General features: G+C 42.5%; 1 protein-coding gene across 7 annotated transcripts in view; it reads left to right on the forward strand.

Moving 5' to 3' along the window:
• The window catches only part of AFF2 (AF4/FMR2 family member 2), a 465,338-nt gene that overhangs the window by 359,496 nt on the left and 78,128 nt on the right, over positions 1-27,714 (forward strand). For all 7 annotated transcript variants that reach the window (XM_044234980.1, XM_044234982.1, XM_044234984.1 and 4 more), the window contains 2 exons: positions 6,971-7,067; positions 21,448-21,485. In XM_044234980.1, coding sequence (XP_044090915.1) covers positions 6,971-7,067; positions 21,448-21,485 — 135 coding nt within the window. The remainder of the gene's footprint in view (positions 1-6,970; positions 7,068-21,447; positions 21,486-27,714) is intronic.

The following is a 27,714-nucleotide window of genomic DNA, read 5'->3' on the forward strand; positions in this document are numbered from 1 at the left end:
TGCCCAGTATGACCCAAAGAAAGTTCATTCAAGATGACTTGTATGGTCCTACTGAAGAGGGCAATTTCAAATATTAAGATCCACGCTTGAGATATTTTTTTAAGGCAAAAGATTCTCTTTTCTCCTTTGAAATTATCTCAACATTTGATTTCAGGTCCAGGTGGGTTCACTGGGCTATGGTCTTCTCTGGGGCAATCTACTGTTAGATGTTTTTACACAAACACACCCCTGAAAAATGATACAGTGGTGTTATACTGTGTGTGACATGATTGAAAACCATCTGAATTCTATTAGGCAGTTTGTCATTTGCATGATAACTTGAGTTCCCGCATTGGGAAAATTATATAACCCAGAGAAATATACCAAGAAAATGAAAATCAAATTCAAAATAATGACCATGCAGCAGAAAATTGGTATGATGCTGAATTTATGTGATCAATTCTAAGAAGTCCAATGTTGAAGAGATACAGTTGTTACAAGTCAATAGTCATATATATCAAAGCTCACACTATTAGCTTTGGCTTATGTGTACAGTATAGATATAAATCTACATGTACCCCAGGTACATCTAGAAAAAGAATATTTATTCTTTTCTTTTTCCTACTATTGCCTTTTAGTACTCAGCATTCTGCCCAAAGTGACTGGTGGGCATTTCCGGATCTCCAAGAGACATATTGTTTCATTCCCATTGCACAGGGAAGTAAATCAAGGTTTGGAGAGGTTATATAAATAAAATTTAGGTTCTCAAACTAAATTCTATCCAGTATCCATGAAGCCAGAATTACTCCCCAAAATAAGACTCAAGTAGCTGAGTTGTTTTCACACTGTGTTCCTCTAATCACTGGGGGCACTCCAGATGTTCCCACCAACCCAACCTGGCTATGATGAAAACAGTACAACCTTATTCTCTTTTTTTTTTCAGATTTCCTTGTAAGATTCCACTGGGCAGGGGAAAGAGTCTTTAATTGAAGAGAGTAGGGTTTGAAAACCATTTACTTCAAGCAGGGGGGTCCACAAATTTTGTATGTAAAGGCTCAGAGAGTAAATATTTTGGTTTTTTTGGGTGATGTGTTCTCTGTTACAACTACAGAATGCAGCCATCATAGCATGAAACCCCAGTAAATATGCAAATGAAGGGGCGTGGCCATGTTCCAATACAACTGCATTTATGGATAATGAAATTTAAATTCCATATTATTTTCATATGTCATGAGATATCATTCTTCTTTTGATGTTGTTTTTCTCGACTGTTTAAAAAGGTAAACACCATTCTTAACCCAGGGGCCATTTAAGAAACAAGGGAGGGCTGGTTTGGATTGAGGGCCTCAGTTTGCCAACTCCTGGACCATATCATTCCTCAAGGAACTCCCAGTTCTCACAATAAAGAAGCAGACTAACTTTATGGGGTGCTCATTTTAGGTAACCCTTACAGGCCATCAGTTACAGAAGTTACAGATCTTTCTCAGATCTTCATGTCCATGGAAGGGAGCACAATCTAGTTTAGACCCAGGCTGTGGGCTCACTGAGTGGCACTGGGCTAGAGGGCCCCACCTGACAGGTCTTGGGAGATTTAGCCCTCTAGAATATGGTCCAGATTTTCAAACTATTTTTCACTATCATGGCCCCCAAACTGGGATTTTCCAGGATTCCCAGCGGGCTGGTCATGGAAGCAGACTTTTAAGTTAAAACCTTGATAAAATTAAATGCAGCTTCTCCCAAGGAAAAAAAAGCCTGAGCACCCTTACCTCAGGGAAACAGAATGAGTGCTTTGAAAAATATCACTGCCTCTTCCTCATCTCCTGCCTTGCTTACGAACAAATGATGCAGTACTACAGAGACTACATCACACTAGGTAGGAAAATATATAATTCCCTGAGTAATTCTAAACCAGTCATGTTTCATTCCTCCCAGCCTACTTTATGAAGAAGAAGTGCCCTTTAAGGAGTCAGTAGGGCTAAGTCACTGTTCTAGTAGAGGGCCAACAATAAGATGATTCCTAATTTTTGTTTAGAGCCTAAAACCTGAGAAAAGCTGCACCCCCAGCCCCCACCTCCATCCCCAACCCTGCCACCGCACAATGTAGACAGCAGCACTGGCTCTGTCCCCAACACCATTCCAAGTCCAGGCTCCTAGTGTGGACTACAGAGAATAAGACTCAGTCTCCCTCATGGAAGCTCCGAGAAAGCACAGGGCAATTCCCAAGTGGCAGAACTCTCCAACAATTAAAGCTCCTGAACAGTAGAAGGGCATGGCCTGCTACCCTCCAGACAATGGCTTCTGGCCATGTGTTGAGGATGTTGTGGATAGCTCCGCTGGGTGACAAGGTAAATTCGATAACCCTTCCAGGAACATCCAACTGTAGGAGTCATGGTCTGTCAGACTGTAGGTCACCAGCATTGCAGCTCTTTCCGTGGATACTTGAAAGTTGGAGTCCAGCCCATATCAAGTGATGCATGTGGCGATCTGGCTGCCCAGAGGGACACCATTTTGTTATCGTGAAAAGGCACTCTATAGGCTTTCAACATACACATTCAGGGCTCTGAAGGTTGCTTCTGAGCAAGGATTCTAAATCAACCAACAGCCTCTGAAGCCCTGCTTTTTATAAAAGGTTAGATCCAGGTGTATATTAGAAATGCCTCCTGAGAATGGCAAGCCCAAAGAGAAGCTTCCAGTGCAGGCCATCTTTGGCTCATTTCTCTGGATCAGCAGGTCACCCCACAGATAGAAGGAGAAAGGTATCAGGACCGCTCATTTTTTTTTAAACTCTCACTTGGAACTGTGTGTTTCATGTTATGATGGGCTTTCAAATCTCTGGGGGCATCTTAAGCACTCTGGGAGGATCTCAGGAAACTCAAAACAGCCATGATGAGTTTAGAACATTCTTGAAGAATAAATGAGAACTGAAACTTTCCAAACTCCTTAAGGATCTTAGAACCATGCCTCATTGGGCATCCAGTGACGCTTGATCGTTGGTTCCTCTGCCAGTCTTTGGGTCACCAACAGAGCCTTTTGTGTTATTGTTCCAACCTGTAAAGCACTGTTTCTTGGGTAGTAATAATGACAGCAATAGCAATAATGACCAGGATGCCAACAGTAGCTACGTATGCTGACTCCTAGGCAATCTGTACAAATTTGCTTTTTCTGATCCTTCCCAAACTCTCCAGAGTAACATATTATTGTCGCTCATTTTAATACATGAGAAAATTGAGATTCGAAGAGTTGGACTAACTAGTTGAAGAGAGCAAACCCAACTGAAGGCTCCATTGCCATAGAACCATCTTTAGTAATGTTTCAAGCCTTCTGTTTTTTCCCTCTTCATAATCACCCGAGCGTTCCACTATATGATTTTATGGTTATAATTCACATAGAGTCTGCTGCAGCATTGTGTCCTGCATTGTCCCAGTGCAAAGAGCCCTCTGAAGTCACCAGGTTCAGTTCAAGACCCAGAGAGTTGGGAAAAGAGATGACCATGGGCACAATTCTCCCTTCCTTCCCTAGGCCCCTGCAGTGTTTTCTTTGCTCGTTCTCTCTCATATGCCCCAAATTTCATTATTGGAGATTCTATAGGGTCATCTCTTCAGGACAAGGACTTGGTTTTGTTGACATAGTTTTGGGGGCCATTTTACTTCTTAATAATATAGAAATTGTAAGTCGTGGTGAAAATAAAAACCAGAGCATTTTCGTGCAAAGACATGCACCGTGAACTACTAGATCCCTAACAAATATCTAAAGTCACTAAGGAGGCTTTGTTCAGTTTTCATCTCTTTGAAAAGCAGAAGAATGATTGTCATTTTTTAAGATTACACACACAGGCATACATGTAAACATGATTTTCTCACATCGTGGGTTACCCAGTGTGTGATGAATTTGTCTATGGAGCTTGTAACCTCGTGAAAATAACTTACCATTTTTTTCTGCTGAGACTACCTTAACTGCAGTGGGTGTGAATGGTGCTGTTATAATAATTAAATCCAAAATCTTTCATAATCCTCCTCTTTCCCTAGAGTAATGTTCAGTATTAGCTATGGAGAGAAAGGCAAACAAGTACATGTATATTCAAGAATAAAGCTTAATAGGTCAGTGAAGGAGCAGAATGAAATGAATGCCTAACACCTCCAGAGATAACGAATGGTGGTTTGCCTTCCTAGTTACTTCTTGACTTGTGTTTACCGGGACTTGAATATATGCATCAAATTGGCATTTATTAATAACCAAATCCATACCCAGCTTGTTGCTTGGGGGGGTGTTTAATGTCAATCGCTATGGAGATTGTTTGCCTATTTCCAAAATTTTACATTGGAAGGCCTTTCATTTCCATGCTAGAATCACACAGAGTTGGTTGAAGGGTGAAATAACTGAAGAGTAGTCCGAAGACCATAAACCCATTTCTGTGTTCAACTTTGAGACTTTGTGAGACATTGCCTGAGTCAGCATGGGTTACCATGAAGCTTACCTTCAGACTGTTCAGCAAATGAAGATGAGAACAAAGTCTCACAAAGGCTTTGCTTGTGATTGTTAGTGGTGTTAATGGTGTACATTATTTCTAACTGTGATGACATAGTTACAAACTTATGATACCCTGCATTCACTCTGCACTTTCATAAAACATTTCACCTGCTTTAGTTGACATTATGTCCACTATGGACACTATGTCCACCCCATCAATGAGCGTAATTACCATCCCATTTAACACATGAGAGACACAGATGAGGTTCAGAGACAGTAAATGATTTTCGCAAGATAGCAGTTTATGATTAGCCAGCAGTTGAATCCAAATATCTTGACTCCATGTCAATATGTTTTGTGGGTTTTTTGTTGTTGCTGTTGATTGTATTTAATATACCATCCTTTGTAAATTACACCTTCTAGGAAGACATTATATACTCTGGAGTTCTGGCTGGAGATGGTCTAAGCTCCATGTTGGCCTCCATGATTTCCTCACTGTGTGATCATGAGAGGTTCCTTGCCTTTCTAAGCCTCAGTGTTTCAGTCTGGAAGATGGGGCTAATGATAGTCCCTCCTTCATAGGGTCCAAATTACAAGCTTCTGGTCAAATACTTAGCACTTTCCTGACACATAAATGGATCTTCTGAGTGGAATGAATTGTTGATAATTTGTTTTGCTCAACACTTCTATCACTTCTATGGAAATTAACTGTAGACATTGCCTACCTGTATTGAGATACACAGAGACACACACACATACACACACATGGAAAATGAAACCCTTTATGACCAGCATAGGTAGTTTTAAAATATCTGAGTTCTGTAGCTTATGAGAATCATACAGTCTTCATTTTCCACAATGTGTTATGAAGAATTATTTGTTCACAGTCATTGGCCCATGACTGCAAAAGAAATGGGAAAATACATTTTGTCTTCTTCTCTAAGATCTTCAAAACATCCATTAGTCTCATGAAGGGCAGTCATAAATCCTGCAAGTTTAGTTCATCTGAAACCAACTCTAACACCTACCCTTCCCACCAATCAATCTTTATATCAGTCTTTGGTTCTCAGACCTCAGGGAACATATCCTGGTCTTATGTGGCTGAGCATGAAAGTGGGGGAGCCATGCCTTCTTCAGAGATTTAAGAGTGGATACCCATACTGAACTGAACCTCTTTCCAACATTTGAACATAACTTCTAAAATAATGTATTCCCTAATTTATCAAATTAGAAGTTGCCTTTTGTCTTCTGGCTTCACTTCTAGAAAAGATACATCTATCTGTGTGACCTGGCACAAAGCACTTGGCATCTCTGAGTCTTTCTTCCCTTATCTGCAAAATGAGGGTGGTGGACTGTATCATTTCTGGGAAGACAGAAGTGAATAAGTGGCAACTGCAGCCCATTCAGGGATGAGGGACTGGTGTGGAGACACTCGGTGGAGAAGGCCATGCTGTGATCCAGCTGGAACTGGGGCTGAGGAAGAAGAAAAAGGTGTACTTTTGGAGGTGGAGATTTTTTCTCGAAAGCTTTTGTGGAGAAGGTGGGATCTGGCTGAGCTATGGAAGCAAAATAGGAATTTCAGAGTTGAAAAGAAAATTCTAGCCTGGGAGATGAGCCTGATTCAGCATCTGGAAGCAAGAAAGAGCAAAGCACGCTCAGAAAATGGTCATCCATCCAGGGAGACTGGGACTGCCTTCTGTTTGAAGGCTGGGAACAAGGTCTAAAGTTGTACTGAATACATAGAAATACTAATACCGATTGGACTTTGAAGACTGTGTGTATCTGGAATTTTAAGATAATAAGTCACTCTTCCTGGTGTGGCTTGAGTTTGGGGACAGAACTGGTGACACCGTAGAAAACACGTATTTTTCAAGTGCCTTGCATTAAGAGAGAAAGATTTCTCATCCACATCAAGGGCTTACATCTCTTGGATCAAATTTTACAGGAAGCAATCGGTCATATATCAAAAGGTTAAGAACTAGCCATTTCTCACTCAGGTATTTTGTGGCCACAGAGCTGCCACGGTGCAGAGGGCTCTGTGAGGCAGTAGAAGGTCACTGGGCCTTCTGCCTCTGTCATCCAGAGAGCCCCAGCAGACTACAACAACAGCCTCTCGAGCTTGGGGCTGTTACCCTGGCCCAATTCTTTCATGGGAGATGCAGAACATGTTTTCCTGTAGAGATCTAGTGTCATGTTCCACTCCACAGTGATTGATCAGTACATTTATTACACTTTCAGTAGTAAAAATATATAGACTCTAGTCATCTCTGGAGATGCTGAAATAGTCCTTTTTTCCCCCTTGATTTAGGGGAAGGTAGAGAGGGAAGATGTGTGCGGAGTATGACATAAATATAAGTGCTCAAATATCTAATTAGCTGAAAGAATCTTGGTTTCCTCTGCACCTTTGACAGAATTGCAGCTGTCAGATTGTAGCTCCAATATTTTATCCTCATAGCAAGATGTATCTGAGGATGATTTAGAAAAGACACTTTCTAACATGAACATCACCCTGCTTTTTTTGTAGGATGCTTGAGGACGACCTGAAGCTGAGCAGTGATGAAGATGACCTTGAGCCTGTAAAGACCTTGGCCACTCACTGCACCGCCACTGAGCTCTACCAGGTAGGAAGAGCTTCACTCTTGGTTTGGGACCTCAGGGGAGGGAGCATAAAGGGCCGGGAGGGTTTTGCCATCCGCCAGCCTACCCTCTGCTTCATCCCTGGGCTGCAGAGAGAGGAAAGGAAGCAAAGCTAGGCACAGTATTCCGGGACAGGTGGAATCAGCTCACAGTTTCATTTAAGCCCCAGTGAGGAGAGGCTGAGCTCTTAAACGTTGCTTTCATCCCCTCCCTCTGCTCCCTTGTCAAAAACACGTACAGGTCGTCAGTAAGCAAGAGCGTGTCCTTCCCTCCCTTGGACTAAGCATGTCTCAGGTGAATGTAACTTTCCTTTAGTGATAATGGTGCGAGCCTTACAGCCCATGTTCATTAATTAATTAGGGCATAAATGCGATGCTGCATTCCCCTCTCCCAGGTGCACCACTCGACAGCACATGCTGAGAACTGGCACCCAGTATCCCGTGGCATGCGCGGGACTGCAGGCACAAGGACGGTTGGCAAAACTTGCCACTGCACCTTCTTCTTCTATTCTGCATTATAAGTGTTGCCAGCACTTCCCACGAAAAAGATGGCAGAAATGTGTTTTCAGCATTTCCAGTGAGACTGGACCTGTTGGTTGGAAAAGGCCAAGGGGTGGTTTCTGAACTATGAGAATGGCAGTGTAGTGCGTGCTCTGGGTGGTGTGTGTGCGCTTTCTCTGTGACACAACTACTTCACATGTAGGCTCCTTTTTTTTTTTTCAAAGATTTTATTTATTTATTTGACAGTGAGAGAGATCACAAGTAGGCAGAGAGGCAGGCAGAGAGAGGGGGAAGCAGGCTCCCCGCTGAGCAGAGAGCCTGATGTGGGGCTCGATCCCAGGACCCTGAGATCACGACCTGAGCCGAAGGCAGAGGCTTAACCCAGTGAGCCACCCAGGTGCCCCCACATGTAAAGGATATGTTTGTAACCTTGGGGGAGGATCACAGAAGGAGCGCCTTTTCTTTTCATTTTTTTAAAGATTTTATTTATTTATTTGAGAGAGGGAAAGAGAGAGAGAGAGAGCATGAAAGGGAAGAAGGTCAGAGGGAGAAGCAGACCTAAGCTGAAGGCAGTTGCTTAACCGACTGAACCACTCAGGTACCCAAGGAGCGCCTTTTATTAAAAGTTGGTACTTGGGGCGCCTGGGTGGCTCAGTGGGTTAAAACCTCTGCCTTCAGCTCAGGTCATGATCCCAGGGTCTTGGGATCGAGCCCCACATCGGGCTCTCTGCTCAGCGGGGAGCCTGCTTCCTCCTCTCTCTCTGCCTGCTTCTATGCCTACTTGTGATTTCTGTCACATAAATAAATTAAAAAAAAAAAAGTTGGTACTTGACCAGGTTCTTTTTACAGTGGAGTCCACTGCATTAGAAAACTGAAAGCAGACTGTTTTAAGGAATGCTCATGCACTGGTATGCCAATATCATTATCAAATACAGAATTCCAGGGGCGCCTGGGTGGCTCAGTCATTAAGTGTCTGCCTTCCACTCAGGGTCCTGGGATCGAGCTCTGTTTTGGGTTCCCTGTTTTCCCTGCTCAGCGGGGACTCTGCTTCTCCTTCTGCTCCTTACCACCCCCGACCCCCGAGCTTGTGCTCTCTCTCTCCCCGCTCTCAAATGAATACTTAAAATCTTTTAAAAAATACAGAATTCCATATTCACTAAATGTGTTATGAGGAGTCAGCAAAGAAAAGCTTAGGAAAAACTTTCAGGGCTCACCTACTCCATTCTCATACATAGTTGTTCACCATATCGGAAGCCCCAAAACTTAGTATAATTTTAAAATTGAAAAAAATACAATACAATAAAATTGAGGTCATTTGCAATGTTATGTGGCCAACACCTGACTCGCTCTTACTTTTTTCTCCTTTTTCCACTTGCGTTTTTGTTAATATGTAACAGTTACATTTTTGCGAGGTGGGGCCTTGTCAAGACCAAGCACCCATCATCTCCCAGGGGCTTGCTGTACCTTCCTGGATACAAGCAGTCCCTCTCCTATGTGAGCCATGGGCTTCAGGGCTGATGCAAAATGCACACTGAAATTCCAGGGTCTGTTATTCCTGCTTTCTGCATTTACTATTCCAGGGACAAGCACGGCATTGGTAAATAAAACCAAAAAACCCTAGATCATTGATTTTGACAGATGTGACATTACTTTTTAATGGAAATGTTTAAATCAATAATCAACAATAACTGAAAATAGATTTTGCAAATTGACTTCCTCTCTATGTGATTAAATAAACACGCTCTGTTTTTCCAGCTTCTCAAATTGTTTTATTCTGTGTTTACCTGACACAGTGCATTTGTGGGTCCACTGGCCCCAGTCATCTGGGTTTTTAGGATGTGTGTTCAGTAACTCCGTGTCAGTCTTGGGACCATCAGATAATCCTGGTTGGTGCATTGGCTGCTCTCCATAGTGTGCCGCTCTTAGCCCAGTCATGCTTTCATCAACTGAGCTTCTCACTGAAGCGGAGATTGAACTGGGAGATCCAAGTTAAGGCAGAATGACAACTTATTCCCTCTTGCTGGGCCCTGGAAGCAAGAAGTACTTGTGAGCTTATAAACATTTACAGATAAGCCCTCCTCGTGGCCCTCTTAAACACTGATTGGAAGTCCCCTCTTTAGGAGCCATAGGTACCTAGACCTTCATTTTGGCTTTGGTGTCTATAGCGATCTGCTAGGAACAGGACTGAACATCCTAACTGTCCCTATCCAAAGGCATTCACTGGATATGAATGACCTTTCCTCCCCTCTGACCTCTGACAAGTTTCAAATCAGAAGTCACAGGAAGAAAAGGCCAGGTTGCCAATGACAATGCTCCAAGTCTCTTCCAGGAAAATCACGTGACTCTAAACAAGAGTTTCTCTTCAGAAACTGATACAGGTGGACAGCTGAGTCATCACCTTTTCATTATATTTCTTTCTTTCTCTCCCTCTGCCCTGGAGAAAGACAGGACATGCTGTGATGCTATACTCATCATAGCTTTCTCTTAGACCTTCCCCGGTTTGGGAAATAATCCTTGAAGTCAACCTTGGACACTGGAATGTTTCAGAACAGGGTTCAAATGGGATACAGTGTTCTGTACTTAGCATATGCATAAATATCCGTGTTGCAGTGTGTTTCATTTATCAAAGCTGGCTATCACTAACGCAATTGTCGCTCTGAGCATCACAGATCTGAAACCCCAGCCTGGTCCAGTTTTCCTTTGGGTCAAATGTGTCTTTGTGTGCTTCTTGGGACTTCGAGGACCCCTGAAAATGAGGAATTAAACCTGGAATCAATTTTCATTTAAAACTAAGGAGCAGTTATTCATGCTGTGCTGGCAGTTCAATGAAAGATCTAAAGATAGAGACCTTGCACTTCTCTTTCGATATAAGCAGCCTAATCAGTCTCAAATGTTTTCTTAACAAAGAAATTGTATTGACAGGTTTATTAAAATTGCTGTCTTTAAAGTTTTAAGCTATCCACAATTTGACCTATTCCAAAGACTTCTAGAATGTGTGGTGGCCAAACTCCAGAGCTCCCTCCAACATATATCTGCAGAACCAGGTAAACGTCCACTTAACATTTCACTGACTGATGATCTTGTTGTTGGATATGCGCAGCTCTGGCCATGCGTCATCATACTCCACCAGCAGGATGGTCTGAGGGGCCCTGGGCTCTCAGGCCCTGGCCATCTCAGACTGGGATCAGAAGCAGCAGACTTTAGAAGTACAAAGGCTGTAAAGAAATGGGTATTGTTCGAAATTACCTTCAGAACATTTTAATTATTAATACCATCTTGTTATTAATGCGAATTAGATGGAAATGTTAGAGGACTTCATTTAGCTCCATAGGAAGTATAGAAAGTGAGTACTGTGATGGGAAATGTTGGGTCAGGGTTTAGGCTCAACTCTTGAGCCCAGCCAGAGTTTAGAGTGGTATTGATGCTTTAAAAACAGAGCAGAACAATTCAGATTTGCTTTGAGCACAAAGGTGTTCTAATGAGTTGTGTCTGGATATGTCGTTGCAAGTAGCCCCCTTGTTCCTCATGTTATTTAACTGGATCTTTTTTTTCTTTTTCTTCACCTCACACACGTTAACATATACAGAACAATTGTGTCTTCTCTCCACTTCTTAATTGTATTTTTTCGCTAAAGATTGTCATTACCTTACACACACGTAGCTTGTTTTTAATCCAGGTTCTTGATTTGGGTTTTGTATTTGATCCAGTTTTGCTTGTTTGTTTTCATTATTGTTGGGACAGCTCCCTGGCCAGGTCCTTCTGAGATCATATTGCATATGAGCTGAACTCTATGGTAGCAGAAGTCTCGAACATTCTGGCCGCTTTGGGGGGATGTGTTCCTTATACCTGGGATGCCCCTTACACTTTCGAAACACAGTAGTCAGCTGAAACTCAAGCCCATGTTCACGTTTAAAGTTTGCTAATGAAAACAATGCAATGCATTTTGCTCCTGCTCTCAGGCGGCTCTTGGGAAGCTGATGTGCTGTCGCGAAGGCATTCGTTTTGACAACAGACACTCTTCCCCGCTGTAATCGGTCCTCTTGTTTTAGCTACAGTTCTCCCTCATCATGCTGAACAAGTTGTTACCTCCCCGGGGTTTCTCTGTATTTCCATTTACTTTGTTATCAGCAGAAAGGCTGGGGAAGGCCCCCTTCAGCAATGACATCAACATGGCATACACAGCAGGAGAGGTCAGCCTGTCAAAGCCAGAGAAACAGCAGATGGATTAGGATGAAGCCAGGTGCAAAATAACTTTGATAGAGTCTCTTAATGTAAACAGTTTATCTTTCATTGCCTTTCATTGAAACCCCCCACAAAATGACAGAGTTTGGGCAGTTAAGGCTGTGGAATATAGCTGAATAAAATCCGTACATTGTCATACTCTAACTATGCAGCAATTAGAGAATGAGAAGACATTTTAATTTATTCATTAAAGATAGGAAAGTAAATAGGATAACATAAGGTTAATAGAATAACATTGGCCTTCATATTCCCAAGATTGTGTTTCCCATTTGGCTGTATTAGCATAGAGACTAGATTAATAAGAAACTGCTTAGGGCTTGTATGATGTGATTTTTAATATGCTCCAGGCAAGTCTGTGACTGTTTAGAAACCCACGTGCTGATTTTTTCATTGTAATTAGCTCTTCTACTTTTAGTACCAAATATTTTGACTTGTAATCTCCATAGATTGCCTTTTTATTGTGATCTCAATAAAATGCTTAGAGCACACAGACATGCAGAGAATCACCTTGTTTTTACATGTGGTGCTTGTCACAGTTGATGACCAGATACTGGCTAATGTCCGCTACAGCTTATGAAGTATCCATCTCTGAGCATTCCAACTGCAAGCCACTGGCCCCTTTGCTTAGCTGAACACTCCCACAGAGAGTTGAACTCAGACATGGGTGAGGGTATGCTGCACACCCTAAGAGCCAACTAGAAGCAAAAATGGGTCTGACCCATTATTTCAGAAAAGGTGAACCTCATGTAGAATAGGGAGCTATCTGCGAAGGCAGAGGCGGGGGTAGCAGCCACCTCTGGGAAGCGGAGGATCCCTAAGTTGACTTGAATTAAAGTTACCCTTGTCACTATCCCTGGGTTGGTCCTTTCTCCACTCTCACCCTGCCCTTTGTTTGGTCCAATCATTTTCTTTCTCTTAGTCCCCTTCGTTGCTCCAGTTTGGGTCCCAGATCCATGCTTGGAGCCTGGAGGTCCTGGCTCAGTCATTCTCCAATAAACTCCAGACAGTGTACCACATGTACCAGAAGTTTATTGGAAGTTTCCAAGTCTTGAATTTAACCAGGGTTCTAGCATATACTAGAGCAATATGAACATCTCCAGTAAAAGCTCGGTAATAAAACACCACCCATCTGAAAATGTGAGATTTTGAAATTCATGCGCTGGCTTTGAAAAATATACTGGGGCTTTGATTTAGGGACCAAGAGGGCTTTATTCATCCCTGAAATATCTACCATCTGTTGGAAAAGGTACCAGGCAGGCTACAAACACACAGGACATTGTCCTGAATGGGAAACAGAATCTATCTTATTCCTAGACAGCCATATATATTTTTTCCCTATTTATTTAGTAAAAGCAAAGAGCTTAGGCATTGTAAATACACAGAAGAGGTATCCAAATTTGAGATTAGCTACCAACCTAAGATTAACTATTCTGAATTCAAGTAGATGGACAGATAAAAAGCAGCAGACACTTCCAGAATCTATGGGATGGCATAACCCATATTTCACAGAGTACCACACAGGACTCTCCGGAACATCAGATAGAAACATTTATGAACTTGGTAATAAATCTTGTTTATTGCTAATGGAGGTAGGCTCAGGTTCCATATTTATCCCTGAGTCATATGTATATAGAGATACTACAGTACTTTGTATGAATGTAAAATACCAGACCTTAAAATGACCATAGAGAGCCTTTGCTCCAGCTGCCTCATGTTACCAGTAAGTACACTGGGGCACAGAGAAGTCAGCTGGTATTTGGTGTGGTGAGATAATAGAAAATGTATATTGATATATTGGTCTTTGTGCCTGGTTCCTGTCATGGGACTCTTAAGATCCTTATAATTTCCTAATTTGATAAGAGCACTAGGAGCATCTTTTGTTCTGACATTTGGTCTTTGACCCCAGTTCCTGATACAGGGCATGAAATCCCTTAGAATTTCCTGGGTGATAGGAGTGTTCCGAGGAGGTGATTCTGCATGGGCTCCTGGATGGGAGCTTCTCACCAAAAAGACCAAGTCATGACTAGAGGCTTGTAACTTTCATCCCTGTTTTCCCACTCACCCCTGCCACACACACACACATTTCTCTGCAGAGGGGAGAGAGCCCAGAAACTGAATTAATAATTAATTGTATTTATGTGACAAAGCCTCCATAAAATCCCAATAGTATGGATTTGGAAAGTTTCCAGGTGGGTGAACACACCCACATCCCAGGAGGGTGATGAACCCTGAGTCCACAAGTGCAGAAGCTCTGACACTTGGGACCCATCCAGAACTCACCCTGTGTATCTCTTCACCTGGCTGTCCATCTCTCTCTTCAATCATGTCCTTCAATGAAGTGGTAGACATGAGTAAACTGTTGGCCCGAGTTCTGTCAGCCCCTCCAGCCAGTTAGTCGAACCTGAGAAGGCAGTCGTAGGAACATCTGATTAATAGCTAATCGGTTAGAATGAAAGGTTACAACCTGGGCCTACCAGGAGTATCTGAAGTTGGAGCCAGTGTTGTGGGATGGAGCCCTTTGCCTCCAGAGTCTGACACCATCCCTAGGGAGAGCATGTCACAAATGAGTGAAATTGTAGGATGCCCTGCCAGTGTGACACAGAACTGTTTGGTGTGGGGACAGCCCCTCACACATATGGTGTTAGAAGTATTGCAAATGTGGTAGCAGTGTGAGAGGAAAGGAGATTCACAGGTGGGAGACTAGTGGGTTTTCTAATACAGGTATATGGATAACGATGGCTATGGTGTTCTTACCTGGAGTATAACATGCTCTAAAGGGACAGAAAGCCTGAATACATTAGGATGTTCATGCTAAGGATGCATCATCAGTATTCACTCCCATGTAGGTTGTAGAATACTTTTATACCATTGGGTACCTACTATGCACTAAGAATATCCTTCCCATTTTCCTGGTCACATGTGGTAAGGAGAGCGTCTCTATTAGGTATTGATCATCTCCCACCACAAGATACAGGTCATTTTGCAAGTGAGGGGGGCCCTCTAGTACCAGGGGCAAGAGGGCTTGGATTGGCCAGGGAAGGGGGGAAGAAAATTGAAGTTTCAAGCCCATACACCATGGGGGAACAGAGTAACCGAGTGCCTCTTACACTGACCCTTGTAATGGGGAGAATAAATAAGTCCAGCCAATGCTGAGATGCTGTGCCTGTTGTGTCCATATTTACTCCAATTAGAGAATGATTAACATCAACAGGAGACTTAAGAGTAAAACTTGCTTCTTCCCCCAAAGACTGTGCATTTTTCATTTAGTTACAACAGATCAAAACCTTAGTTAGAAACCAAATCGCCAGCTGACCATGGGTCTTGCTAAAGACACTTGACAGGCTCCTGTCAAACTCCACTCACAGGCCCAAGCAGGACCCACTCAGGGGCTGCTGTTTGGCCAGCACTGGCAGGGACTTGAACCTATGTGGGTAAATCTGAATATGAATTCAGCGAGTGGTGGGAAACCATAAAGGACTCTGAGAAAGTCAGGGTGAAAGTGGAGCATCAACATAAGACCGACAGTGTGGTGAAGGGGCAGTTACCGATGTCTGATGTCTGGGGGAGTGGTAATGAGGATAGAGTTAGGCACCCTGGCCTCCTCATCCTCTCTGGGTGTGAAGATGAGTCTCAGGGGCCTTTGTGGCACCTCCAATCCAGACACACGCATCCTGGAGCTCAGCTTTGCCTCCTGCGTCCACAGCAGGGCTGAGACTGCTCAGACTCCATGCTCATTCCTCACTTTTTTTATCTAGTCAGTGTTTATTAAGTGACTATTAGGTGCAAGACGGGGTGCCCTCCACCTGGGATGAGTTTCCTCCAAGCTCTGCCAGTCAGGCCTACTTCATAAATGCATGGAACACAGCAGACTAAATTAAAATGGGAGAAGCTCAATACTCTAAGGAGAGGGAACATGGAAGTTCAGGGTTAAAACACCTGACATTTCCACATTTCCTTCTGGGTCTCTATCCAAAGGGGAAAATACAATAGGTGGTGTTTTCCTGACTATTTCAGGCCCTATTTATGTAGTCCGAGATTCAGGCAGGCATCCAGGTGTTGGAAAAGACTGAGTCACATTTTCTCCTCTTAATCTGCAATCCTGACTCTGCATGTGTGTGCTCCCAGCTGAAACCCCAGCCTATAGGAGATAATATAAGCCTCTGGCTGTTCTACTTATTCCAGTGAAATCTATTTAAATGCTGTAATTAAGCAATTCATTTTTATATTTGGGCAAGTGTTCTCAGTATGTCTCTTTAATTGATTTAACCAATTCTGTAGATTGATTTTAGACCATCTGAATACCCTAATGATGAGTTCATTTGTTAATAGAAGAGTTTTCTCTTCTGAACTTAAGCGACCAATACAATTTACCAATACATATCATTAGATTAAGGCATGGCTGTGTCTCACAGAATGGTCCTGTGAAAAAATAAAAAAAAGACAAAACATAGAAACTCAAAAGCAATGGAATTCATTGTTCTTCTGTCTCATTTCCATAATGCCCAATGCGTAGTTATTTAAAATTATCTGAATGATTGACTTCTTTTTTTTAATCAAGAAATGTATTGATTAGACCCAATTTGAGTGTATCTGCTAGCAGAACACCAGGAAAAAAATATAGAAGCAGGCAAGGTAAAAGCTATAGAGAGCAATGCTAATAGAATCACATTTTTTGCTTGATTGACAGCATGATTACTGACTAAGGAAAAAAGCAGCACCTGAATACATAGCCTTGTCAAATGATTCCACCACTACAATATGTCTAGGCCCTCTAAGTGCTCACCTCTACAGTCTCAGCAAAGAGGAAACATATTGGGTCTGTTTTCTGCCAGTCTGGGTGCAAGGGGAAGGTATTATGGTAAGTCCAGATATCCTGGTTCAGGACATGCTTCTTAAAAACCCAAAAAGATCCTCTCATTTTTAAATTTTTTAAAGATTTATTTATTTGAGAGAGAGAGGGAGAGAAAGCACATGAGGGGGAGAGGAGCAGAAGGCAAGGAAGAGAAGGAATCTTAAGCTGACTCCCGGCTTGAGCATAGGGCCGGATGCAAGGCTCTATCCCAGGACCCAAAAATCATGACCTGAGCCTAAATCAAGAGTCAGACACTTAACCGACTGAGCCACCAGGTGGACCAAGAGTCTCTCATTTTAAAAAATAAATGTAGTATGTGTGTTTGTTGTATTAGAATAACACTGGGACAGAATCAACAAAGAACTTTTTTTAAAATTTTTTCAATTTATTTATTTTCAGCATAACAGTATTCATTATTTTTTCACCACACCCAGTGCTCCATGCAATCCGTGCCCTCTATAATACCCACCACCTGGTACCCCAACCTCCCACCCCCCCCACCGCCACTTCAAACCCCTCAGATTGTTTTTCATGAGAGACTATGGACTCTGAAAAACAAAGAACTTTTTTTAAAGTTAGATCCTTTTGTAGAAGATGTCAAACAAGTATATGTAGCATTTTCTCCCTAAAAACACATGATGTTATGTTTGCCATGGAGGATGGGACTCAAGAGACAGCCATTTTCTTTTCTTCCTTCTTTCTTTCCTTCTATTTTCTTATGACAGCTCTACAGTTTTTATGGTTCACGTAATTTGGTATGGTTCCTGAATTGCTTGGACCTTGGTGGAGCCAGAAATTTCTCTGCATAGAAGAAAGACAAGATCCTTCTTATTATTTTTAAAGATTTTATTTATTTATTTGACAGACAGAGATCACAAGTAGGCAGAGAGGCAGTCAGAGAGAGAGGAGGAAGCAGAGAGCCGGATGCGGGGCTCGATCCCAGGACCCTGGGATCATGACCTGAGCCGAAGGCAGAGGCTTTAACCCACTGAGCCACCCAGGCGCCCCGATCCTTCTTATTTTTAGGAAGACCGTTTTAATGAGTGAGCAACTATGAGCATGTCCTTAGCCTCATCATCCCTCCTGAGGAAATAAATTTGCTGCTTAGCAGGATACCATGGATCATACAAGGCTAGTAATAAGAGAAGAATCTGTTCATACACATTCCTTGGAATGAGAGAAGTGCATTCTCCCTTGGTATATAATTTTCCAAGATATCATATGACAGAGGAGGCTCACCTCAGGGCTTCTCAACCTCAGGGTCAAATGTTAGTGAAAAAGCAAAGCACAATCCTCCTGGAGTGAGATGTGAAAGGGGGGACCGCTGATGAAGAAATCACTGGAAAGGATGGAGGTTTCCTAGGCTTCCTTGTGGAGGAGGGGTGGGGGAGAAGGAAGGAGACAGAGAGATTTGAGAATATGCACCTGCATTTGTGTCCCCATGACACCTCAGGTGCCCTGGTCTCTTGGCCACCAGCACCAGACCCGAAGAAGTTTCAGGCCAGAGGCCTGTGCAAAAGTACAGGGGTCTCTCCTGCTGGCCCAGACAGGTCAGGCTCTAAACATACCCAGATCTCTCTCGAGTAGGACTTTCCAGACAGAAGCATTCTATTTAGCCCAGAACTGCTCCTGACATGGAGAGAGGAACACAGTGGCTCCCAGAAGCCTAGCTGGAATAAACTGTGTGGGTTCAATACCACAACTCTGCCCAGAAGTCATCAAGCGCATAAACTCTCTGGCCATGCAGATGTGTGCCCCAAAGCCCAAAAGCAGGCACAGTCCACACTGCATTTGCATGGCACATGATGGTTTCTAGGGTGCCGCTGTGGTTGGCTGCTCCCACCCACACTTGATATAGATGGGACAGGAATGATTATCTTCATTTTTTAAATGAGGAAACAGACTCAGAAGTGTCAGCCGCCTTGCTAACACCCTGATGATAGTAAGTGGCAAACCTGGGAGCTGAACCCAAGTTTCTGAATTTCCCGCCCATCACTCTTTCCACTGTAGCCCACGGCCTTTCACCACAAACAGTGGAATCTGTTTTCTAGCATTTTAATTTATCATATCATCCTTTCTTATACTAGAGTTTCCTTAATGGTAAGATAAGTATCATGTTAGGGAAATGTGGCACAAAATAAGTAGAATATAGCTTTTAGAAAGCATATAGATGTTGCAAATTAAAGCGGCATGGGTGTTAACTATCTAGCCTCCATCTTCCAATCAGTTTAAATTACTTTAATGTATGTTTTTAAACTCAAAATGAGCTGTAATCCCGATATGCAACCCTCTTAATGTGTGGCAAATTACATGAGATCATTTCATTTTGATTCCCCTCCTTTTGCATGTTTCGGAACTTGGGCTGGTGTTTTCATGTCCCATTATCTCAAAAGAGGAATGTTCTTCTTGCATTTTTTTAGACTACTCCTTAGACCTTAAAGGCATATATAGTTTTCCCACATATAATTCACTTAACTTTCTCTCACAGTCTCTGAGTTGAATAATTATAGCAGGCGGAACACCGTATCACATTAAAGCAGGAACAAAGAACGCACATTGTGAGCTCTGTCTCAGGTCTGGTGGCGACTCCCTGTAACCATTTAGCTTAGACATGAAAGGTGATGAGCACACAGGAGGATGATGTGAGCACGTCTGACTAAAGCTATTGGCTCTCTGGAATGGTCCCAAGTTAATTTCCAAAGAAAAGAGAACTTCTCAGCAGAGATATTTTCAATCAATAGCAAAGCAGCCCAGAAAACATTAATTTGAATGAAGTTATTTTCCTATGATGGCTGTATGAAAAGACATAGGTTTCAAAAAAACTGGCCTTGAACATGATTATGTTCCTTCTGATCAGAGAAAACTAACTGGGTCTAACTGACAGTCCTGAAGCACAGAAAAGAGAAGACATTTTCAAAAACCATGTCACTGAATAAAAGCTAGGTTAAGCAATGTCACTGTGATTTCTCCCTCCCTGTCTTCTGCCAGTGGCATGTGCATGCTATCACATTCAGTGTGCTTTCAAAGGAAACCCCTCGAACACCATGCTAGTGCCTTTACAATAACCAAAGTCTTCCAAGAACAGACCTGTTTGGATTGTAACAGACAAGGAAACATGGGTTCCTGTGATTTCCACAGTGACATGTCTTCATCTCACTACCATATGCCATTCCGAAGCAGCGAGAAGTAGGGGAGAAAGGGTGATAGAGAACGCAAGTGTGGGTGTGCACAGCTGGGCAGACTGGGCCCAGCCCCCCTCCACACCAGCATCCACCTGTTCCTTCCCGCATCTGTTCCAGGGCCAGATCTGCTCAGAGGCACACTTCCATATCCTAACTACCTGTGAGATGTGACTTGTGCTGACCACACACATATTGCTTATTTTATCATTTTCACCTGCTACCTCCCGCTCTCGCTTCCTTGCTGTTCCACCATTTGCCAAAATTCAACCTCAGGCACAGATGGTGAGAAGATGATTTTTGCCACTGAGAGCCAAAGAAAGTGCCCAAATATTAATGGATATTTACCTAGCAACAGAACCTGAGATTTAATAGAGAAGGACTTGAATTTCCAGTGCTAATCTAGAGATTATGAGAAGTATTTCATTTATTTAAAAAAATGGCTCCAGAGTGTCTTGAGCTGTTCTGAGTAGAAAGTCTGGGATACTTCCTTCCACACCGGTTACCCAGAATGCCAAGTCTGGTGTTACAAAGAGCTGCCATCGCCCACCTCCAGGATTTACAAATATAAAGGTCTCCAAACGGATGCTTCTCGAAAGGGTCTGAAGACCCCAGAGAGTACCAAGCTGCCGCTTAAATGCTCCCCATATTACACATTATTTCTATAGTCTGCAAAAGTCTAGGGGAGTACAAGTTTGGTTCTGATTACATAATTATGCTACAGAAGTATGAAAAAAATCATCGCTAAAACCCTCCAGGTGCTTAAACAGTTTGATAGAATGTAGCCATTCTGCCATCAGTGCCCCCAGCTGTGTTGCTTAGCAACATTTTAATTCCAGAAGAATCCAAGGAGATGCAATCCCTGTGGAGAGGGAAACAGAAATAAGAGGGCTGTTGACAGATGATCTGAGTTGTTTCTTCTAATATACTGTGAAGATCACTAGCTCTTTTCATGAATGATAAATGGACTGTACACAGATCAATGGGTTCAGCAATAAACTGGAGCCAGGCTCTGTGTCTAAGGTGACACAGGCCGAGAGGCCCAGAGGTTTCCTCATTTCAATGATTTGGTGTGTGTTTTCTTAAAGGTTCCACCAGAGGAGATTGATCTGAGGGGTCGGTCATCCCTTGGCCTTTTGTGGTATACACTAATAAAAATCATTTTAGAAGTGGCTACTTTGGCCTTGCTCTCACCATGCAGGTGCAGCCAGGGGTCAGGAGTTGCTCAGGGTAAATGGGTCCCCACCACAAATCTAAAAGTCCTGGATGTGCCCGTGACAACCCCCCACCACGTACCTGCTTCCCCCCCATCATAACAATCCAAGCAGGCCCACCCAGGGGCTAATATCTGAGTGCAATTTGGAGAGAAGAATGAGTGCCTGTGTCTGAAATCTGCACTTAGACAGGTAACCATGTGCCCCGGGAAGGGAAAATTGCTCCATGTCTCCGGTCTGCTTATCGTAAGCAGCCTGCTTCCGTTAGCTCCTTGTGCTTCGGAAGAGCAATTTATATTGCTTATTGTCTTGGTAACTAGTTGTGAAGATTATGCCTGCTAATGTTGTCTAATTGCATTTTTTTCTTCTGTTTACAGGCTGTTGAAAAGGCAAAACCCAAGAATAATCCTGTAAAGTAAGTTATTTTTTTATTAGTTGGAAATTTTGATTTGAGTGGACTCCATGCACATGTCACAAAAGAGACCTTGAATTTTTAGTTCCTCTCTATTTATGATGATCAAGAAACAAAAACAAAGAAGGAGGAGGGACCACCAAAACACAAAACCCCAATCTCCAGTTGAGTAGGGATCAGCTTTTATTTTGATTTGATTTTTGCCTGTGATCCTGATGAGGCAGTGCCCCAGGTTGTGCCCAGTTTACATAAATTAATATGTGCCCTCCGTGAAGAGCTGCCACATACTATTATAATCCTATTCAGTGCATGGTACTTCAAGCCTTTGGGTCTTGCACATGCTAAAAAGATTATATTTTTAATTGCAAGCCTTGGACCTATGACAGGGACTGAAATGGCTGAAAATGTGCCAAGTGATTTCCAGCCACGTGGGGAGGTTTGGCACCTTGGCATCAAGTCCTTGTTTCTCTGTTAATGAAAAGCTCGTAAAAATATATTTAACCAAAGTTTTTTCTAGATAACAGAGAGCTGTTTCCAAGGCATTTTATGGGACACTCTTAAATTATAAACAAGCAACACAGCACTCTTTTAAATATAGTATATCTTAGATATCCCAACTCTTCCAGAAAGGAGACTTTCAAATTAAGAAGGATGTTTGTCTTATTGTTTGGGTTTGTGACATCTGATCGCAGTGTTATGCGGACTGGGCCCACCAGCCATATGGCCTAGGGAAGCCCTGCTCTCCTTGCTGGGTTATCATAGGCCTTGCAGTGTCACATCTCTAGGAACTGCATGTTAATCTATGACGGCCGACTTCCATGGTAGTGGGTACCAAACGCAGAAGTAGGAAGTGCATTGGTTTTTAATTGTTTCTTAGAGAATGGATCAGCTAATACCAGTGACAAGGAGGTTGCTTTTCCAAGTCACCAGAATAGTGTTTAGCCCACCATTAAATCCAAACTCTAATTCATTTTTCCAAAAGGTTCTGTGTACTTTGTTTTTAAATTTAATTTTTCATAGGCTGCAGAATATACTGTATCAACTTTTGTAGTGTCTGGAGAAGCATCTGTAGTCTGGAGATATATTGTGCTCTAGTCATCCTATGGGAGTATTTCCGGTAGCTGAGTTTTTGTCTGGTTGTTTGATTGGGGTTGAAATCTCCCCTGCAGCCTGATTTCTTTTCTGTTTGTGCCCTGAAGGCTTCTCTACTGTACACCTGTGGTGGGATTAGAGGATGGTGCTAATGAGTCCAAGGCCAGGACTGCTGGTCCCTGGGTGGGCCATTAGCGATCTTCTTTCCCCTAGTCCAATTGCACCCTTTCCTCTAGTCCACCCGTGTGCAAATGTTTGCCCTAGGTCACAAGGGATGGGGAAAGGGCTGGAGGCCCTCAATGGGACAAACATCTCCAAGTTCAAGCCCTCCTGATAGGAAGTAAGTCCCAGGCTCTAACTTGGCATGCACAAGACAGCCCATTGGTAGTGTATGGGGCTGCATAAAATCGGACTCTTGTGGCCTGGAAGTGGGACAAATTTTGTCTCTGTTCCTTGTGAGGATTTGACCCTACAGGTAATTATATTTTTTGTAAGCCCTGGTTAATTCACAATGCAGACTCTAATGTCAAGTGCTTTAAGGAATAGCATAAAGAGAAAACAGGAAAACTAGAAAAACCAAAGGATTAGTAATAGAAAATGGAGCTTTTTACTTTTAAATAGACTTAAAAATCTGCTTAGTAATAAGCCTCAGTTGTGATCAACTGGTAGGTGTTTAGAATTGCCTTCTAATTGAATAAGGTGCCCTTCTCGGTGGGCATTGGACATGGCTCGTGATACCTATACCATCCACCCAGCCACAACCACTGGGCACTTGAAGAAGAAGACCTCTTCAGGACCTCAGCTCGGGGACATAGATGCCAGTACACAGTTCATGAACACTGCCTGAAAGCAAAGGAGAAGCAGGGTTTTTGAAGTTTTATGTATAGTGGTCCTTTTATTATTTTGGATGTCTGACCGAGAATTTCACTTACACATGGTGCACTGAAACCCCAAATACATGCTTTCCTGAATGAATGATGAGGTAAACAAATTAGACACATCCCAGATAGCAGTCCTTCCAGGAACTGGCCTAAAGGCTTAATGAGACTGGTGGTCCCACACTAGAGTGTCAGATTGGAAGGGGCTATGTGTTGTAACTGATCAAGTCATCCATTATCCTCCTATTCTTGACTCACACCATGTTGCTCCGGTTCATTATTGTTGCTCTGCTTCTGATGGGTACCGGCTTGCTCTTGTATGTCAGAATTAACATTTGATTGTGCATATAACGAAAAATGTGTATGGGCTTGCTGGAAAAGTTGAGGTCTGGAGGCATTTGCAACTAAAGCCTGAACACAGAGTGGTACATGTGATCATATGTGTGATTGGATGTCATCCTCTGGTGCAGAGTTTGGCAAATGATGGCAGAAAGAAATCAAAAGAATCGTTTGTGACATGTGAAAATTATATGAAATTCAAATTTCAGGGTCTTTAAAAAAAGTTATATTGACACATGGCGACACTCATTTGGTTTCCATATTGTCTGTGGCTCCTTTTGTACCATGGTGTCAGAGATTAGTGGCAACAGAGATTGTACAAATCACAAAGGCGAAACTATTTACTATCTGGCCCATTACAGCAAGCCTTTGCTGGCTCCTACTCTCATTGGTCAGGAAGAAAAAGGCACAGAGGTGAGCTTTTCCCTGACTGTAAGGGTTAAACTATCACCTCTCTCTCTCTCTTTTGTCATTTTAAACATAGAACAGGCATTCACCAAGCCCTTTTCCTGTGTTCTGGACTTTCTGGGGCTCATATACCACCCAGTTCTCATTCACAGCAAAGAGATAGCTCTGAATTTACTATCTTTGAAGTCATTCTGGATATGAGATCCATTGACAGTTCAGTGATGTATTCCAAGTTGTGAGTGGATGGATCGCTTCCAAAAGGCATATGCACATTCTTAAATTCTGTCACTTCCCAAGATCTAACTCAGCCTAAGTATATTTTCCATTAGAGCTATGGTAAATGATTCACAATATCCATTTAGTTTGCCTGTTTTCCTCTCTAAAGGTTTGCCTCCTCTTCCCTATTTCTCAGCCACTTGTTCAGTTTACTTTTAATACCTTCATGGTCGTAAGCCTCTTTCATCACAATAGGGAGACTGTGGTACACATTAATTACATGCCATATAAAGGAAAAATTAAATATATGCTTAGTGAATGTAAGCACATAATGTATCTGGATACACTAATGATTTTACCTTGGAACATTAAATATTACCTCTGAGGGTAAGAATCAAAATTGAATGTTCTTAAGATCAGTGATCAGGACAAGAGATGCTGGTGTATTTCTCAGTCTGCTGGAGCTGTACAGGTATCCAATCTTGATTAGTTTGTTCAAATTGTGGCTCTTTAACATGTCAGAGAGACTTTCACTTGTATGTTAATGTTCTGCAGCAATTATCTTCAAGCTTTCATTGTGACAACAAGGCCTGAGAGATGTACAGATTTCTTCCACCATATGTGACTTATCACATACATTTTTTAAAAAACACATTTCTGTTATTAAGACATATGTGATAGTACACTTCTGCAAATGTGAATTGCTTTTGGCTAAAAGCCATGCACTAATAAGTTGAGTTGAATCTAACCAAGGTTGACATCTGTTACCAAAAGAGAGGGGAGGAGGGGAGAGCAATCGAGAGAATGGTTGTCAAGCATAACATTCTTTCTTGCCTTTACACTTTAACAAAGTTAAACAACATGGTTGTTGTCTTTCACAAATCGGGATCAGAATCCACTCTGCTTAGGAAATTACAGCTTTAGTTAGGAGCCAATCTATCTTACAGACATGGTGGTTTCATGATTGAAAATGACAAATAGCCACGAAGACTGTCCTGACCATGGTGTTTGTGCATTATTCATTTATTCATCCAATGAATATTTATGGAGAAGCTACAGTGTTCCGGGAACTGTGATAGTTGCTGAGGGAATTAAAAAATAAATCTGACACAGGTCTTACCCTCGAGGAGTTTAGAGTCCAGTAGGAGAGATAAAATCAGTTTGTAAAGAACTAAATACAAGATAGAGATGTTTGTTAAGTAGGAAACAGATAAAGTATGAAGGAAGCTCTAAGGACAGAAAGCACTTCCAGTTAACGCTCTTGGAGAAGGTGGGGGTGGGAGGGACATTTTGCAATTGGAGTCCCTGTCTCTTGTGATGCTCTTGGAGCTGTGCAGGATATCACTGGAATCACCATATCTTCTATAACCGAGGAGGCGAAGGATTTTATACTGTGTTCTGCCAAACCCTCGTCCTATGGGATCATCTCCTTTAGGAATAAAAGGCTCCAGTCCCAGGGTTTGGCGTGTGCTATCACATCCCTTTCCTGGACTGCTGCTATGCACTTTGAATAACGTAGGCTCAAAGAAGTCCTGTTTGGCCAGAGGATAGCCTTATCTGGCATAGGGCTTCATGGAATGCAGAACTGGATGTTCAGTTTCATGGGCAATACAGTGACCACACGGGAGCCTGGTAGTTTGAGAAACCTAGGGCCTCATACCTTGCATCCCATCCCTAATAAGAATATTTGAAATGAGCAGCTGAATTACCAAGTCAACCATGGAAAGGAAAGAAATCTCCCAAGTCTGAAATGATAAAGTATCTCCCATGTCTCTTTTATGGTTTCACACTAAGTGATTTTCATGGATTGGGACTATGCTGAGGGGCAGTCCTCAGTGACGATAATGGACATTTTAGGGTTATGTCCCTCAGAGTGAGATCTGTGACCACCTGTTTCCTGGCATTGAGGCACCCTGCCTGATACTCTCCCTACACTGAAAGTCTAAGCTGTCTTAAATTGACTCTGGCCATTTTAAGGGTAAAGGAAATAAAGCAATATGTTGTCCAATAGCTATATTTAGATGTGGAAGGTTCCAACAGTCAGCTGCACAGCACAAATTTCTGGACATTCCCATTTTCATTAGCAATTGGAGTGGCATCATCTAGGCAGTCCCAGACAAGGTAACCAAGACCCGGAGAGCAGACTGCCCAGAACTTAGAGGTGCCAGAAAATTCTCTTCACCTTGGATACTCTGTCTCTTTCTCATCACCTCTTAGGACACATACATTCACTTTCAGACTTGTGGTTGGTTTTCAAAGTCATTTTAGCTAACTTTGCATAACAGCTTATTTTCTGGGAGTATGACATCAAACATTTTACGGATTGCACAGAGCACTGGGTATTATATGTAAACATTGAATCGTGGGACACTACATCAAAAACTAATGATATACTGTATGGTGACTAACATAATATCATAAAAAATAATAATAAATAAGACAAAACAAACAAACAAAAAATGTTTCCAGAAGTAATAAACCAGGAAGCTTTCAGGCACTTGGACAGTTAGGCCAACTTCACTTATGGTAACTTTATATTGATAAGGAAGAGTTTCTTCAATACCCCAAGCACATTGGTTTGTCTCATTAGCATCACTGATCTTTTCAAAAGCATTAGTGCCTTTTCTCATGGTGGAATGAAAGTAGAGAGCACACATTTATTGGTGAAGCAAAGGGACCTCACACAAGCCAGCAAATGTGGGATCAAACCACTTTAAAGGAAGTAAAGGCACTTTTTAAACAACAGCATTCATAAAATACTTCTGTATCCCGTCCTTCATGAAGTACTGTCTTACTTTCTAACTCTATGCTTCTTATCATGTGCTGCTTAGACAAGAACAGACAATTGTTTCATCCATTTACATGGTCCAAGCCATCACATAGATGATCGGCTAGAAATGCAAGCAAGCCCTGTGCATGTGTTCTTTTGACAAACATGAATTGTTCCCAGCTCAGTTGATGGGAGGAGGAGTAAGGTACAGTGTCTGCTCTGAAGGTCCCCATGCTCTCCTAAGGAAATGCAGCCCTTACTGCACTACAGAACAGACAGGGTCTGCAGATAATGCAGAGAAAAGCATTCCACAAGGCACGGACAAAGGAAAGAACATCCGCTTGGAGTGGGCGTCCGCTCACTCCACAGGAGTCCCCAGGTGAATAGAGCAGATGAAGCCATTTAAGAGAGCAGAACAACACTAGCCAAGGGCCTGAAGGGAAGAAAGCAGAGACTGTGTTGGGAGCTGTGTCCGGTAGGTATGGGAAGGCAAGGAGGGGGTCACTTTTTTTTTCAGTGGAAGGAAACA

This window comes from Neovison vison, chromosome X (assembly GCF_020171115.1).
Source record: "Neovison vison isolate M4711 chromosome X, ASM_NN_V1, whole genome shotgun sequence".
Taxonomy (NCBI): domain Eukaryota; kingdom Metazoa; phylum Chordata; class Mammalia; order Carnivora; family Mustelidae; genus Neogale; species Neogale vison.